General features: G+C 36.8%; 1 protein-coding gene across 1 annotated transcript in view; it reads left to right on the forward strand.

Annotated features, from left to right (window-relative positions):
- The window catches only part of Cntnap5 (contactin associated protein family member 5), an 852,241-nt gene that overhangs the window by 445,426 nt on the left and 388,308 nt on the right, over nucleotides 1-18,507 (forward strand). Inside the window, exon 8 of the mRNA XM_090342979.1 lies at nucleotides 13,226-13,490. Coding sequence (XP_090199105.1) covers nucleotides 13,226-13,490 — 265 coding nt within the window. The remainder of the gene's footprint in view (nucleotides 1-13,225; nucleotides 13,491-18,507) is intronic.

Raw genomic sequence — 18,507 nt, forward strand, 5'->3', positions numbered from 1 at the left:
GTAGTCATGATACATTCACACAAACTTATTTTCAATAACAATGGATCAAAATAATGACCCGAGATCTCTACATTTCATTATACAGATTTGAGCCACTGAATTTAGCTTGAAAAATTGGCTTTTCTGTGTTGGGTTTATCAGGTAAATTTACTCAAGTCATTTATTAAATGAAAAAACAGCACTGTTCAGTTGTAAATGACATGCAAGAGATTTAATTTATTTCTTTGTTTTCTTTTTTCCCCCCAACTTAGAGTCCTTATTTCTTTTCCATCCTTCCCCCACCACCCCCCAACTGCTTGTGCTAGCACTGCTAGCAATCTGTTACAATGAAAAGGTAAAAAGCAACTTCTTTGTCATGTTCCTGGTCTTCCAGGAAATGTTTTTTATTTATTTTTGCTGTTTTTCTACTTATTGTAGCTTGTTTTATTGTTAGCCATAAACTTCTCATGTGTTGGCTTAACTGTGCTGAGAAATTTTCCTTGCACAACTATTTTGTTGAGAAGTCTTATCATGAAAGTATGTTAAATGTTGTTAAGTGTATTTTCTGCCATCAATTGAGGTAATTATATGAATTTTATCCTTAGTCTTTTAATAGGCTTTGTTGCATTTGTCTGTTTCCTTTCATCATTTTTATAATGCTTAAAGAATTAGATGAGTTTTCCATTGTGTAAATACTATGGGTAAAATTGAACGGCTGATTTATTACATGATTACTATTAAGTAGACAATTATTAAGTCAAAAATGTTTGTTTTCTAGGCCAATCAGTTCTTGTTGCCCTTTACATATGCTTACAACTTTTCTAGTTATTTTTAGCAACTATATTTCATATATTAGAACTATTGACTTGGGTCAGGGTTGTGATCTAGTGTTAAACTGCTTGCCTAGCATGTATGAAGCCCTGGGATTGATTCTTTGTACCACATACACAGAAAAAGCTGGAAGCTCAAGTGGTAAAGCTATATAGCCTTGAAAAAGCCCAAGACAGTGCCCAGGGCTTGAGTTCATGTTCCAGGAATGAAAGAACAACAACAAAAAAGCTATTAATTTATTAAACTAAAATTACTCTAAAAACAAAGGCACTAGGGGCCGGGAGTTTGGCCTAGTAGTAGAGTGCTTGCCTAGCATGCACACAGACCCGGGTTCAATTCCTCGGTACCACATACATAGAAAAAAGCCGGAAGTGGTGCTGAGGCTCAAGTGGTAGAGTTCTAGCCTTCAGAAAGTCCAAGAACAGGGCTCATGCCCTGAGCTCAAGCCCAGCACTGGCAAAAAATAAAAATAAAAAATAAATAAAAAATAAACAAAGGCACTATTGATGTATGTGTTCAGTATCAAATTCATGTATTTGCAGGAGAAGAAATGTAGATTAAGGAGGAAAAGGAAACATAAATACTCTATCATTTCCAGTTCTTACTACAGTAATGACTTCTTTTATTATCCTATTTAAGTTAAATAGAGAAATGAATAAAAATTTTAATAAAGAAAATAAACAATTTTGAATTTTTTCAGGGAGAGAAACTACTTAAAAAGCAGTGATCATTGGATTTCAAATCCAGTTTCTTCTATCACATTTTGAATAAGCTATTATCTTTTTTCCTTTTCTTAAATAATCTACACTAATTTTTAATAGAAAGCACTAACCCTGAATACATTTGTGATAAAAGCTTTCAAATGAATTCATCTTTGAAAAACAATTTAGCCAAAAATCATAAAATTTATTCCTCTTGATTTTAATATATTAGGAATACAGTTAATTTGAGCTATGCAAATGCAAATTTGTGAATTCCCACCATTTTATCACCCAGAAAGAGCTACTATTAAGCAAATTTGTCTGTGTCTATGCTTGTTTATTTGTGAGCACATTTTAAGTGATTCCTATGTGCAGATTTGTATTCTGTTCATTTAATTTGATATTATTTTATAAGCTTACTTTAATACTTGCGACAAACACTACTGCTAGAGGTGGAAAAATAGCATGTCTCATGGTATACCATAATTTTCTTAATGATTCCCATATTTTATAACCAATTTTGTGTTATTATAAATTATAGTGTTCAGGGTATAAATCTAAGACCAATTTCAGTTTATTTTCTCAGAACAGATTTCTAGAAGAGAAAGGAATCTGTCAAAAGGATTATTCATATATTTAACTGTCTTGATTTATATTTCCAAATGACATTATGGCATATTTGGTAACAGAAGTTAAGGAAAGGTTAGAATAAGGGTAGAGTTCTATCTGCCCATTTACAGCCAAAATGTTTAACATAGTCATTAGTCTAGTTTTCCTTTTCTTCTACCACACCATGTACAAAATCCATTATGCTGCTCTGTATTTTGTCTCAAAGTGAAAGTCATACTATTCCCAAATCTAAAACCTTGGAGTGGGTGACTATCTTTAGTACAGTCAATATAAATAAAAACAAGTCAGGAACCGAGACATCAGTAGATCAGATGTCAAGCTGAATCTGCAGGCAAGTAGCTTAAACCCTGAGCTTTTAAAATTGAAAGAGTACATTGAGAGAGCAAAACTTAAGGAGACCCTTTGAAGCCAAAGGCTATGTATGGCTTTCAATGGTCCTTTGTTTACTGAGATCTGTGGGCAGGCAGCTGCTGGAAGGCCATAGGATCAAACAACACAGAAACCATCTCCTAGTCCTATGTGTACTTTCAATCTTTTGTGAGGCCTTCCCTTTAATATTCAAGACTTTACTCTCTGGCCAGTTAAACCTCAAGAATGATGATCTCATTATTTAAAACTTCCTTCAGCTGGGAGTAGGAATTTGGCCTAGTGGTAGAATGCTTGCCTAGCATGCATGAAGACCAGGGCTCAATTCCTTGGTACCACATACTTAGAAAAAAAAAAAAAAGGCAGGAAGTGGTGCTGAGGCTCAAGTGGTAGAGCTCTAGCCCTTAGAAAGCCCAAGGACAGTACTCAGGTCCTGCACTCAAGCCCAGGACTGGAAAATAAAATTTCTTTTAGCAGAAAAAAAATGATTTTTATGTGGTTTAATGTCAAGTGTCTTAAAGGTATTGCAAATATCTCCTCCAGTGCTTAATTTTTCCATTTCTTCTCACCTACCCCAAACCAGCTACCAACTCCCCTCACCATTTTTTTTCTTATCAATCTTAAGTCATATGTATTCTCTTTGAATGGGATACATGTTGCTCTTGTGGCAATCATAGTTGGCATGACATGTTCTGTGATCCTGAGCCTACTTCGATGCCAGACACCCTCGGGTAGGGTAGATCAGAGACTTCCTCTCTCCTGAGGTCTGTCTTTGGCAACAAAGATGGAGCTGAGTCTCCAGTAATCTCAAATTACTCAAATATGAAAGTGCTTATCTTCCCCTAAACATGAAGCAGAACCTTAATTTGATCTTCTACTTTTCCTAAGTTTGTACATCAGTAAATTTCCAGGGCAGGCTTCCCCCACCATTTTCTGATAGTGTATGCCCATCGACTAGTCCGTGAGTTTTCAGAAAAGTCAAATTAGAAGTGGTTGCACTTATTTGGAAAATCAAGAACAGGTATTTAAATCTTTCCCCACAAATTAGATCAAATTAAGATCATCTTTTTTCCCTGGGCTTATAAATGATTGATTGGCTTTATTTGACACCTCATGTTCGAATCTCAGCCTTGCACTGTTAAGTCTATTTTTTGCTCACCAAGGGGTTGTGATATCTGAATGATGATTAAACACAAAACAAACACCCACAATGAAAATGCTTTGTAAATAACCCTGGGCACAGTGCTATAACCCTTGAATGCAGCACATTTAAGAAACTCTGAAATGAGTCAAGGTACACTGAATTTCAATCTGGACCTGCTGTTTTCTTCTGAGGTTTTAAACAGTTGAGGTTAGCCACATCTGACTTAAAATCCCTGGTCAGGGTATGACAGAGAAATGTAACATCACTCTACTCTATGTGTGAAGAGTGACGGTTGGGGTGGACTTCCACTTTCCCTTCATCTTTCCAATTCAGTTACCAGACTTGATTCAGATTCACCACCAGACTTGATTCAGATTCACCATACTTCTGATCTGTTCCCAGCCTACCGAGACCTATGACCTCAGATATTTGTAGACAGACAAAAAAAGGGTCCATGGCCCCTTTTCATTCTTCCTAAGTGACTTGAGATTAGCTTGCTGTTTATATTCAAGCTGATAATGGGGTGAAATGAAGTCATAAGACAAAAATAGGAAGCAAGGTGCCCATGGCCTGTAATCCTAGATACTCAAGAGGCTAATATCTGAGGATTATGGTACAAAATAAGCTAGGGCACCAAAGATCGTGAGACTCTTATTTCCAAATAACTTCCAGAAAAACAGAAGTGGCAGAAGGAGAAGCAGCCTGGAGCTGAAGAGTTCAGAGACAGTGCTCAGGCCAAGTTCAAGCCTCAGGACTGAACAAAGAATAAATAAATAAATAAATATATAAATAGGAACAGGTAGTCTAATTAAGAATAACAATAAAGGGACAGGAGTTTGCCTAGTGGTAGAGTACTTGTCTAGCATGCAGGAAGCCCCAAGTTCGATTCCTCAGTATCACATACACAGAAAAAGCCAAAAGTGGTGCTGTGGCTCAAGTGGTAGAGTGCTAGCCTTGAGAAAGCCCAAGGACAGTGGCCAGGCCTTGAGTTTAAGACCTAGGCCTGGCAGAAAAAGAAAGAATAACAAAATTGTGGTTTTCAAGGCCTTTTATTTATAGATTATTTATGTTCAGCTTGTCATTTAAAGAAAAAAAGCATAAGAATGTTCAATAGCATACTGCATTATATCTAAGTGAATTGAGTCAGTAACATCAGTTAGTAGTAAATGAATCAAATAATAATGCTCTTAAAATAGAAAATAAGGGACCAGGAGTTTGGCCTAATGGTAGAGTGCTTGCCTAGCATGTATAAAAACCTGGGTTCAATTTCTTGGTACCACATACATAGGAAAAAAAAAGCCAGAAGTGGTCTGAGGCTCTCATGGTATTGTTCTAGCCTTCAGAATGTCCAAAAAACAAATAGAAAATAAGTTGCTAAAGTTTGACAGAAGGAAAAATGCCCATAGTAAGAAATATCAATGAGCAGCTTATTATAAATGGCTCACTTTCCCATAACCCATGGTTAATGAACTCAATACTAGGTTAGAAATTAAGTAAAAACCATTTTACCTTGTTTTTCTCAAACTGGACCTTGAACTCAGCATGTTTCTGACTTTGGCTACTTTTCAAATAAGGTCACATGTTTTTTTGTGGTTTGTTTGTGTTTTGGTCCAGGCCAAGCCTCAAGCTGCAGTCTTTCTATGTATACTTCCTATAGAGCTGAGATGAGAGGTATGACACTAATATGTTCAGGTTATTGGATGAAGTGGCCCTTCTTCCTAGATTTTAACCGGTACTGGCCTTGAAATACAGTTTTCCCCACCTCTGCCACCTAAGAACCTGCCATGTAAAAATCTTGAAAATAAAATCTTGATACTGTGATAGCAAAGTGAAACACCCAATTTGGCAGTTCAGACAATGTTACTGTTTCCTGCTAAGTTCTAAAGTTACACGAATTCAACAAAAATAATCAAAGAGTTATACTCAAGAATCTGTTCTTTAAGAACATCTGTTTCTGTCTCTCTGTCTTTTAACTTATGACACTTATGTTCTGAGTTCTTTGAAACTACTGATCCCTTGCCCGATTATGAGTTTAGGAATGTTCTTCAAACCTACATAAACCTTAGCTTATGGTCCAATACAATTCAGTCACCATACATACATTATAAATTTACATTGAGATCATAAAGATCTTTCATCATTGTGTCTGACAGCAGAATAACATCTTCTGAAATCAATTCCTCTTGTATAAAAGATAAGAGTCAATTTGATTGGTTTGGTAGTCACATGTTAAAGACAAATGGAAGTGAGTTCTTGTTGTCAGCAAGTCAAGCCCCTGTAATGATAGCCCCACCAATCAGTCATAAGGAGATCACTATAATTAGGTTATTACAGCAAGATCTTCTTTTTGATGATTATCTCTGACACAGATGAAAGCTTTTAGTTGGATGGTTTGTATCACTTTCAATCAGCATTTGACATACTTCAGACCTGGTAGCAGACTGCTTTACCATTTTCATTAGGTTTTTACTGCACAGATCTTGAGACAGCCTCCAGATAAGCAGGTATATATTTTCTCCTATTTCATCATATTCAGTAAAATTTCAACCACCGTAATTCCTTACATAGTTGTGCCTTAGCCTAGCATGCTTCTCAAAAAGAAGAGAATAATACTCAGCCAATGGTTTGTGATAACCTGGTAAGAGTTCAAAATTTGGGGTTTCTTTTTTAGAATTTATTTTTATTATCTTTTATTTTTGCCAATCCTGGGGCTTGAACCCAAGGCCTGAGCACTGTCCTTGGGCTTTCCCAAGGCTAGCGCTCAACCAGTTGAGCCAACGCACCATTTCTGGCTTTTTCTATATGTGTGGTACCAAGGAGTCAAACCTGTGTCTTCATGCATGCTAGGTAAGCACTCCACCACTAGGCCAAACTCTGGGCTACAAGGGCTTCTTTTGTTCATTATTATCTTCTGATATTTCAATACTTTTTCTATATATCCTTCAACAAGGCCTAAATTGTTAAGGAAGAGGCTTGATTTTCCCAGTCTTTGTGCCTGGAAATCATCAAAGGCAAACTCTTTTATTTTTTTTATTTTTTTAATAATTTTTTATTGTAATTAATGAAAGGGTTACATGATATTTGCCAGATAGAAGGTGCATTAATTCACATACATTGATACCCTTTCACATGTCTTGTTACCCATCAAAGGCAAACTCTTTTAAAACATGAATACTTGCATATACTTCTCATGCAATAGTAAAATGTTTGAAGTCATGCCAGATCCAAATAAAAGATAGATGATAATAATATATTCAGTGTGAATTATGAAAAAAGGAGCCATCAGTGGAACCCCAGAACTATTCAGTCTAACATGTAAAGAAACTAAGGTTGTACAAGTGATTTGCCTCTAGTCGTCCACAAAAGTCTAAGACATGGGAAAGCAAGTCATTGACAATGTTAGGAATTTTAGATGTGTTCCCATTTCACCCTCAATCAATATCGGTCATTATACTCACAATAATAGTAGGAAACAATGAGAATCAGAGAAATGGTTTGTTTTTTCCAATAAATATCCATGACAAAGATCCCATTTTTGCCTAAATTTAACAGCACTCATTTTTTTCTCAAGAGTTCAAAGAAGTATATTGTATGCCCACATTTTATCATATATTTTATTGTAATTAATAGAAGGGTTACATTATATTCACCAGATAGAAGGTGCATTACTTCACATACAGTGATACACTTTCTCATGTCTTGGTCCCCATTTCCCTCCCCCAACCCCTGCCCCTCACCTTGTTTTCCCCCCTTCCCTATCTGATTTCAAATAACCAAATACACACACACACACACACACACACATATGTAGTATATATATATATATATATATATCAGATAACAAGGTGAAATACTGTAAAAATATGAGATAACCAAGGGCCAGCAAAAGAGATTAGAGATAACCTAGTACACTGAGGACAACAGTCACTCAATATATGTGTATGCCCACATAATACATATCCTATTCTGTAGGTCTTATGTGGTTGTCAAATGTCAGCTCATTAAAACAAAACACTATAAAAATGTGGAAAAAAATTCACAACGAATATGTACCATTGAAAGTCAAGGGAGAAGGAAGTTATGTTGGGGCTAGGTGTGATGGGAAAGGCTACAGTCTCCAGCAAGATGGAAGGGGCAGGGAGGTCCATTGGATCAAGAAGGAGTATAAGGATATTTACAGATGTAGGAGAGGTCACTGCTGGCAGAGGGGGGAAAGCAACAAGACAGGTTGCCATAGCAACAATACAAAGATGACAAAGTTAGCTTAAATGCTTTTATTTGTATTAGTGGGTCCCCACACTTCAGTAGGATGGATTTGGTGACCAGAATATACCAACTGAGTAGATAATGATGAGGAGCCATCTGTGCTGTCTTGTTCGTAGTTGAAAGTAGAAAGTGAGAATCATACTGCATCCTCTTGTTCTTTTTGCCTAATCAGAGCCTCCAGTCAAATATACCTATGAATTTCTCTTTAATATGCTCCTTTCCCCTTTTGCAAACAGTACTGGTCAGCTTTCTCTAGAGAAAGATGGGGACTACCATATCCCATATATGTAAAAAATGAAATAGTGGTAAGATTCAGAATAATTTTGAAGGCCGAAAACTAGGAATGCTGGTGGTGTATGTCCTAGTCTCTTGACTAGAGAAAATGAAGTATTATAGGTCCATAATGACAGTAGAAATGAAAAAAAAGAGATGTGAGTTCCTCCTTTCTTTACTTTGGCTCACCTCAGATCACCAATAGATTGAATGATGCCCACTGCCTTCTTGTCTCAGTCTATTGACTCAAATGCCAATCTTACCAAGAACCACACACAGACACACAAAAGTAATAAAAAGTAATATTTAATTGATGTGCTTTATGACAAATCTGGCTGGTACACATAATTGATCCCTCCACACTTTGGGGGTTTAGCTCTTGAGTGATATTTTAAGGATCACCTAACCACTCTACATAACATTCACTCTCCTATTAAATATAGTCCAGTAATGATATTCTAAAGAATAAGTATAGTTGGGTTAGTTCTTCTTGGTTCAGTGTGGGTATGTTAATATTGGCTAAGAATTCATCTGTTTCTTCTAGATTCTCAAATTTGTTGGTGTAAAGATTTGAGTATTCCCTCATGATACTCTGGATCTTGGTAATTTCTGTCGTGATATTACCATTTTCGTCTGTGACTTTGTTTATTTCGGACATAGGCTCAATGGTTTCCCTCATTTGTCATAATCAGTAGATACCTTGGGCTTTCCTAGCAGAGATTAGCAATAGAGCAAAACCTAGATACATAAGGCCATATAGTATGATGCTAAATGAAAGGACCTCTAGGATATAGAAACAAAAGCCATATAATGAGTGATTGTTGTCCTTAATGTACTATGTTATCTCTCATCACTTTTGCTGTCCCTTGGTTATCTTATATTGTTACTGTATCTCACTTTGTTATCTGATATATTTTTGATATATTTGTATTTGGTTATTTGAAATTGGATAGGGAAGGGGGAAAACAAGATGAGGGGTGAGGGTGGGGAGGAGGGAAATGAGGGTCAAGACATGAGAAAGGGTATCAATGTATGTGAATTAATGCGCCTTCTATCTGGCAAATGTAATGTAACCCTTCTATTAATTATAATAAAATATATGAAAAAGAATAAGTATAAATAAGCATCCCAATTGCTACATCCATTTCCTCTTCACTTCTGCCTGTTTCCATATTTCTATAAGGCAAACTTTCAGATGCTTAACACCATCCAAAAAATGATACTATGGAGACTATTAAGTTTCATTTTTGATTGCCTGCTGTAGCTACCTTTGCAGGTTCCTGCTTCTGCCCTTTACAAACGATTTCTGTATTTATACTTGTGTGTGTGTGTGTGTGTGTGTGTGTGTGTGTGTGTGTGTGTAAGTGTGTATGAATGATATGAGTACTACTGAGGCTTGAATTCAGGGGCTGAGTGTTGCACCTTTTCTTTCCTATTCAAGGCTGGAACTCTACCACTTGAGCCTAGCTCTATTTCTAGTAGAGTCTCATCATTTTTCTGCCTGATTAGGCTTTGACCTACTGTTCTCAGATTTCATAGTATCCTTAGTAGCTAGGAATAAAGCCTAAGCCTCTAGCACCAAACTTTATGCTTACTCTTGAATTAGTTACTATTGCTTTTCTGTAAAATCCAATGTTTCATTGTTACTTTCTAAAGTAAGCCTTTTATAGCCTTTCAGAGTAGAATTGGCTTCCTCTTGACTAGGACCCTACACTTCTCCTTTACTACAGAAATTGAATTGGAGTTTTCTCTGCCTTCAGATGGAAGAGTGTCCTTGAGGAAGATGAATAAGGCAATGTATTCGCTTTCTCTACTGACACCAACTTTGCCATTGTGTTTCAAGGGTCTGAGCATCCTTGGCAGGTCGTCAATCAAGTTTTCCTGGGTCAGGTGAAGGGAAGTGTCTATCTCCTTGCTCATGGTACTCAATCAAGCAAATTTATGCCACTGGGGTTCCATGAAAGATGGTCTGTGTAGAAATCATTAAGGGATTCAAAGTCCTGTGTTCCAGTAGTCAAATTCAAACACTGTTTTCTGAGAAAAGAGGTTGGATGGGGACTTCTGTATTTTGGAGATTTCAAAGAAAAGGCCTTGATATATTGTCAGAGAAGTGTTGAGAAATATATTCATAACATTTCTGAAAGAAAGTAAGGAGGGGCTACTACTATAGAGTTTTATAATAGCAGGGGACAAGGGACATAAGCTCTGCATAGGACAAAGAAAAGTGGGGACTTACAGGTAAGAAACTAGAGGAGAATCTGTGGGTAAAGATTATTAGAGTAACATTTACTCTGCTAATCTAGCCCATCAGCATTGTGGTGGTTGGAAACAATGGTCACAAAGGTGGTTGGAACAATGTGTTGCTATTTTTTGTCAAAACTGGAACAAGTATGCCAAGAACAGAAACCATTGTGGAGTCTAGCCAGAAAGAAAACTCAGATAAGGCCAATTAGCATGGATTAAAATTGTCTTTGCTAGAAGGAAAGTAGACCCTGTTTGGGAGTCCCCAAAGGAAAAGAACAATTTCATCTTTACCATAGTACATTCAGGCATCAATGAGAGGGATGGGTATTGGTATGGCTTGGCTATAGTTTGAAATAGCTTCTAGGCACAAGGCTTGGGCTCAGCCTTCCCATAGTGGAGTTGTAGAATTTATCACAGAGGTGAGTAAGACATCCAGGCTTTCAAAATCAGAAGTAGTTAATGAGGGTCTCATAAATTGTGCCAGGTCCCTCAAGAGCGAATTGCTATGAACAGAGTCTACCATGTATGATTGACACTCTTGACGTGTCCATTTCACTTTCTGTATCTCTCCAAATATAGGAGTAAGCCAGAGAGTATCACCAGATTCTAGATAGGTAGGACAACCCAGGCTTAGATTTTCAACCTCCAAAATAGACCAGATTAAGTCAGGCATGTATGAGAATGAAAGTATAAGGGATTAAGAATTGACTGAGGGCCCCTCCAGGGAAGTGTGGTAGTTGCTGTCATAGTGAGGCTTCTCTGTAATCTTGAGCAGAAGCCTTGTCAGATGATGGGGGCTACCATTAAGTCAAGGCTGCTTGGTGAAACCAAGAAAGCCATAGCAGACACTACTAGTGTGAAACATTTCTTTTTTGCAGTGAAAAACTGTATAAATCACACATAACATGAAAAAAACCTCCTCTACTTCCTTTCAGTTGCACAAAGGAGCCCAGTGCCCTTTTTTATCTTGAAGATTCATAGGGTACCTTCTTTTACCATTGCCCATCTTGTTCCAATTAGATTAGAGTCATAATATAAATCTTTTGCCATACTGCTTATTTAATGACTATGGAATGCAAATGGTTATGATTGCACACATGCATATGACTTAACAACCTTAGTGTTTTACATGGTTTTACAATGCTTGAAAACTCTGCATAAGTTTTTGAAATCTATAATGAAATAAGAATACATTGGAAAAAAGAGTTCAAGTTGTGGCTCAAGTGGTGAATGAGCCTATATGTATCTGGATGAGTTTACATGAGAGAACTCATTGTATTATTATTTTTTGCCAGTACTGGGCTTGAGCTCAGGGCCTGAGCACTGTCCTTGGACTGTCTCAAGGTTAGAGCTTTACCACTTGAGCCTCAGAACCACTTCTGGCTTTTTTTTTATGTATGTGGATTGAACCCTGATCTTCATGCAAGCGAACTCTCGGCCCCTTATTGTATTATTATAGTTATTGGTGGTTAACTTTTAAAAGACACACAGGGTAGGAAGTTGTTGGATGTGGCTTGCAAAATATAAGCTACAAATAGGTTCCATAATATAAGATCTACTCACATTTTGCATAGTATTCCAGTCTTCCTTCTTCCTCAGCTATTGGAATAAAACTCAGCATTTTTTCTAAGACACATATATCCATTTCTTAATTAACTTCTCTCTCTACATATATATATATATATATATATATATATATATATATATATATGTATATATCTTAATCTGGGGCTGGGATTTTGGCCTAGGGATAGAGTGCTTGCCTCGCATGCATGAAGACCTGCATTCGATTCCTCAGAACCACATACATAGAAAAGCCAGATGTGATGCTGTGGCTCAAATTGTAGAGCACTAGCCTTGAGGAGAGCCCAAGGACAGTGTTGAGGCCCTGAGTTCAACACCCTACTCCCACCAAAATAAAGAAAGAACAAAAATCTTAATCTACTATTTGCAAATAAATATGAATACATGCCTCCTAATTTAGGTAAAAAATAATAATCTTACTCTTTTCCTGACTCTGTCAAAACACACTTTATATTTTCCAAGTTCATCCCTGCTACCTATGTCCTACCTATGTCAATGCAAATCCTCTTACTGAATTAAAAGTAAGGCAAATATCACTTTAGCAAGCTATCATTTGATGGAAAACTATTTAAAGAGTACCAAAGGGCTTTCTCACTCTGCTTCAAGTCATGTTTCTAGATTTGCTACATGGTCCAGTTCTTTCTAGTTTATTCATCCCCAAGTCTTTGCATAAGACATACATTTTTCCTGAAACTTTTAGCCAGGGAAGATTCATTCCTCTACTTCCTCTCCTCTTTCCATTAGCTGGTGAAACTTCTTGCCTAGCTCTTTCTTCTGCCAGTAGTGCTTGGGAGCTAGCATCTTCTTTTCCTCTAGCGTATTACACATTATAACATTTGCCCTTTGTATCTCTTTAAAGGGTCTCCAATGGCTCGGCATTGAGTTGACTCCCTCTATGGATTTATTCATTGAGTAGATGAATTTTTTTATATCTTTGTTTCCTTAGAAGATGTTGATGTGTATCTTCCCTTCCTGGAGTCTCAGATGGCCATCTTTCAAGATACCATTGTGATCCTTAAAACAGGCAAAGAAAGAAATCTTCTGCATGCATCACAGTAAAGCTGACATATTTTTTCCCTTTAATATCTTTCAGCTGAATGTGGAATGATCCTGAAATTAAGGTCAGCTCCAGGTAGTTGTTTATATCAGCTGTCAGCATGCGTGATAAAAAATGGCTTTTATATGTTTGATTTTTATTGTTTTCCAGGGCAATGTCACTTTTTCCTGCTCTGAACCACAAATTGTTCCCATCACATTTGTCAACTCCAGCAGCAGTTATTTGCTGCTGCCCGGAACCCCCCAAATTGATGGGCTCTCAGTGAGTTTCCAGTTTCGAACATGGAACAAGGATGGTCTGCTTCTGTCCACAGAGCTGTCTGAAGGCTCGGGAACCCTGCTGTTGAGCCTGGAGGGTGGAATCCTGAGACTACTGATTAAGAAAATGACAGAGCATGTAGCTGAAATTCTCAAAGGTACTCTCTATGGATACCCTTCTTTTTCTATCTTCCATTTTCCTTCCCCTTCCATTTCCCCTTCTCTTTCCCCATAACCTTCCTTCCTTCCTTCTTTTCCCTCCTCTTTTATAGAAGGTTTTCTTATTTGATCAACTAAACTTGGGTTGATGTTCAGATAAAAACCGCAATCCAACCCTCAGGGTCTGAGTTTACTCAGAAAAATCTGGAACTTTAAATTTTATCTTTTTCTTATTTATTATTATTTAGTATCCTTTATTATTACTATTTTATTATGTTTATTATTTACTTATTTTATTATCTTCAAGTAGGTGTCCATAGCAGTTACCCTTTGATAAAATAACACCTGTGAGTACAAGGTATCATGATCAATGCCATCCCTTTCAACATTCCGACTCATCTCTACAACTACCCTTTTCCTAAATTTGCTTAATTTGTTAGCATATACACTGGATTTTTATTTCATTTTTTCCCTTCTCCTCTTAATTTCTTCAATTCCTTGACCCCATCACATCCCACTCAAGTGCCTGTTTCCTGGTGTTTATTTTCTTCATATATAATGTTTGCCTAAAGAATTGATCTGACTGAATTTTCTGTTTGAATCTATGGAATCTCAGTTAAGACATTTGTGTACACCTACATACAATTAGAAAAAGATAAGATAAAACAGTGGGTTCAGAATTAATGAAGTACACTTTGTTCAATGTTTCAATTCCTCTGTTTTGGTTCAATTCCTCTGTTTTCTTTTTTAATATATTTTTATTGCAATTAATAGAAGGGTTACATTATATTCGCCAGATAGAAGGTGCATTACTTAACAGACATTGCTACCCCTACTCACGTTTTTGTCCCCATTTCCCTTCTCCCATCCCTTCTCCTAATTCCTCTGTTTTCTCAACAATCTCATTATCGATTGGAATTCTTATTCTGAAACATTTAGCTTTTGAAGATTCTACTAGGTTTTCTTCAGAAATGTCATATTTATTTTCGACTTTATAAATGTGGAAAATGGTTTCCAAAAATATCTTCTGAAGTGAAGGATTTGGGATTTTATTTGGACATTTTCTAATTTTCAATTCTACATTTATTTTTTTAACTGCATTGTCATGAGGACCTGTAAGAGTCTCTTTAGGATCATCTTGCTTCCTTAGTTAGCAAAGACTGAATGAGGTCAGACTGCCTCCCAGTCATTGGGCTGAGGTGTGAGGTATACATCCTGTGATAAATCTCATCAGGCAAATAGTCCAGAATTCCCTTCCCTGGGTACACTGGGCCCATGCCTGCCAGCGTTCTACAATAATGCATTTTCTTTCATTTAGTTTATTCACCTCTTTGGATTGTCAGTTTTATAAGTCAAATGACTTAGACAACACTGAGTAAAATACTAAAGAGTGATTGAAAAGGAAAGCTCTAGTTAGGCCAAGGAGATCCTCAAATACTTTAAGGGAATCAAAAAGTTCTCAGAGCCCTTGAACTTGGCAAAGATCTTGCTCTGGGAGTCAAAAAGCAGTTGTAAAGTGCTTCATATGCCTCCTGTGATACTTTGTTTCATATTTAAATGGCAATATACTAGTCAGCTCTGATTGCATACTAAGTTACATGAAAACTTAGCAAGTATAAGTATTATAACTCAGTTTTTATAGGTCAGGATCCTAGGATCAGGGAAGCTGGGTGATTTTGATTAGGAAAAAGCTATAGTAAATCTCTGCCAAGATTATGTCAATGGATGTTGATATCTATTTCTAAGCTTATATAATCTCATGGGCCTATCCAGAGGCTTCCAGGCAAAAGTGGGAGAAACAGTCCCCAAGTATCTGTAAACTGATGAAAAGAACATATCATATCTTCTGCCTTATTCCATTCATTAGAATGAATAGAAATCAACCCAATCCATACTAAGGGGAGTGAGCTACAAAAGTATGACTATTAGGAGACCTTGATCCCTGGAGGTCATCTTAGAGTCTGATGTCCATTAAGTGAGATCATGAATCTCAAATACTTAGTAAAATGTTGAGAAGCCATTTAACAAATCCCTCTTCCTTTCATAATGAGTCAGGACCTAGAGCTAAAACGGGCCTCATTCCATAGAGTTATAAAAGCTAGGAATGACTTTTTGCAGTCAGATGAATTTTATAAAATTTATTTGATTTCTGGTATTAGAGGTGAGTTAATCACTTTAGTAATATTTTTTCAGGTTCAGAGTTATAAAAGTTAAATCTCAATCCTCTTTATTTAGAAAAGAAAAAAATGTGAACTGACTATGAGCTTGTTCTCTCTTTATCAGTAAGATGTTTGAGTACAGAGATTTGTTGGCCTTAGGTCAAAAATACAGTTTTAATATAGTACAGGTCCTGGAAGCATTTTGCTGAAAGAATCCAAGTGCTGCCTGTATTATTAAGCAAATGTCAGTCCATTAAAACCCATTTATGACTGAGAAATAGGTGAGCAAGGACTGCCATATTACCCATCTATGAAAAGTGGAAACAAAATCATCAGCGATTTCAGACCTGTCTCTCAAATAGTGAAACAAGTGAAAAATGTTCAGTCTACTTCCTAAAGTCTGTCTCAGAAAATTCTTGCATAATTCTTTCCCTGAGAAGAATTTTCTCCATTTTGCCATTGTATGATTTGGATTTCTAAACTTGATTTGCAAATGGATTAATTAACATCTTGTATTTCTGTCATTTTCCTGCTTGGGAAGTGGAAAACAAACAGAAAAGTCCATTTCCTCCTTTCCTTTGATCATACTGGATATCACACTGGCATGAAAAATCATGTATAAATCAATGAAGAATTAATGACTATTCTTTCATCTGTGAGGGCCAATAAGTCTAACCTTACCATATATAGTCATCTAAAACAGAATACAACACAACATTTAATTAATAGGACAAGGAATTCATATATTCAAGGATTTAGCTGTGTCTGGCTCATGTGTTTTAAGGAGAAGTGAATTCCTCTGGAAATTAATGAATGCCTGCTCAACAGCTCTGCTTTGTTATTGGAACTTCCTGTAGTATACTTGGCTTAGAATTGTGATCTGCTTGGTATTGTCACACTGGGAATGAAGGTGAGAGACTTGTAAAATAAATACATGCCCCAAACCCAAAGCATCTGAATCTAGTTGTTTTGGTGATGAGGTTTCAGGAAGAAGGCAATAGTGTTAATTCTGTCTGTTGTATTTTTCTTTGTTTTTTATGTTATCTGTCTCATTTCTTGAAAATTTTATATCTGCGATAGAAGAAAAGGTAGAGGATAGCATTTCACTATGAGTGATATGAGGCTAGACCTAATATCCAGGATAGACTTGATATTCATCAGGCTCTGGGCCAGAAGCTTACGATGGAGTAAAATCATGCAGAATTTACTATGATGACAATTATACTAGCACACATATAAATGAATTTCCAATTAGCAGAAAAGTTAGGAAGGTTAAGATGGCATTTGGTCCAGGTCTTTCTTTTGCAATCTCACTTCATGTTTGTCATATATTTGATGCACTGTATATATGTTCTATTAGGAACAGAGTAACATTGATCTAAATGCTTTCTGCCAGGCACTGGTGGCTCATGTCTATAATCCTACTCAGGCATGAGGCTGAGATTTGAAGATTGTGGTTCAAAGTCAGCCCAGGCAGGAAAGTCTGTGAAGTTCTAAGCTCTGCTTAACCAGCAAAAATATATAAATAAGGTGGAAGGAGAGCAAGTGGAGCTGTGGCTCAAGTGGAAAAAAGTCAAGAACAGCACCTCTCTCTCTCTCTCTCTCTCTCTCTCTCTCTCTCTCTCTCTCTCTCTCTCTCTCTCTCTCTCTCTCACACACACACACACACACACACACACACACACACACACACACACATGTGTACACACACACACACAAATAAAAATGTAAAAATATCTTTTTTGTTGTTGTTGGTAATGGGGTTTGAACTCTGGGCCTGGGCATTGTCCCTGAGCTCTTCAGCTCAAGGCTACTGCCCAACCCCTTGAGCCACAGCCCTACTTCCTGGTTTCTAATGATTAATTGAAGATAAAGAGTCTCTTTTTCTTTAGTGCCTGGGCTGGCTTTGACCTGCTATCCTCAGACCTCAGCCTCCTGAGTAGCTAGGAGTATAGGCATGAGCCACTGAACCCAGCTAAATAATGATATCTTGTACTTATAAACTGACAGGTGAAAACAAAACTCTTGTTTATATCTACTTAATAATAATTTTTAAAAATAAGAAAATTATTCATAGTGGAAAAAAGGAAAAAAAACCCACATTAGATGAAAGATCTGGAGACAAGTATACAGCAAGTTATTAAAGAAGATAGCTACCATTGCATCTTTCCCAAGCTTGGTAACTTCATCCTTTTTCTTGGTAAATTTATTTTGAGCTTATGGGATTCATACAAAATGAAATATGCTCTATTGTTATACATATCTAGATTAGCTAATTTGTATAATATTATGTAAAGCATACAGATTTATATCAATAGAGACATTCAGTATGTATAGGACCTTATTTTTGATATTTATTTTACTCTTAGTACTGATTATACTGTAGGATTATCACATAAGGAAAGGACGAAGGCCTACTAGAGGGCATGAGATCTGCCTGAGTAGGATCTGCCTGTTTCCAGGGATTTTCCCTTGTATTATTCAGTCATTCCTATTGTACTTATCTCCTGTATTATTGCCTATTGTGAAAATCAAAGAGCTCATGCAGAAACAGAGTACCATCAAAGAAACTTGCTCAAGAGTGAGTCTTCCATTTGCCCTGTTAGGAATCAGGAAATCTGTTTCAGCAAATGGGAAATGAGAGGAAAAGCATTCAAACTCCCATATCCATGTATTTCAAATTCCTGTACAATGCCACTTATGTTGACATCATCTTCACAGTAGTCAGGGACCATGAGGTCTCTCAATATCCCCTTTTGTTTCTTTCCTTTTATTGCCAGTCCTGGAGTTTCGACTCAGTGCTTTGGCACTGTCCTTGGGCTTTCTCAAGGATAGCACTCTACCACTTGATCCACAG

Source organism: Megascapheus bottae, chromosome 12 (genome assembly GCF_031878675.1).
Source record: "Megascapheus bottae isolate mThoBot1 chromosome 12, mThoBot2.hap1, whole genome shotgun sequence".
Classification (NCBI taxonomy): domain Eukaryota; kingdom Metazoa; phylum Chordata; class Mammalia; order Rodentia; family Geomyidae; genus Megascapheus; species Megascapheus bottae.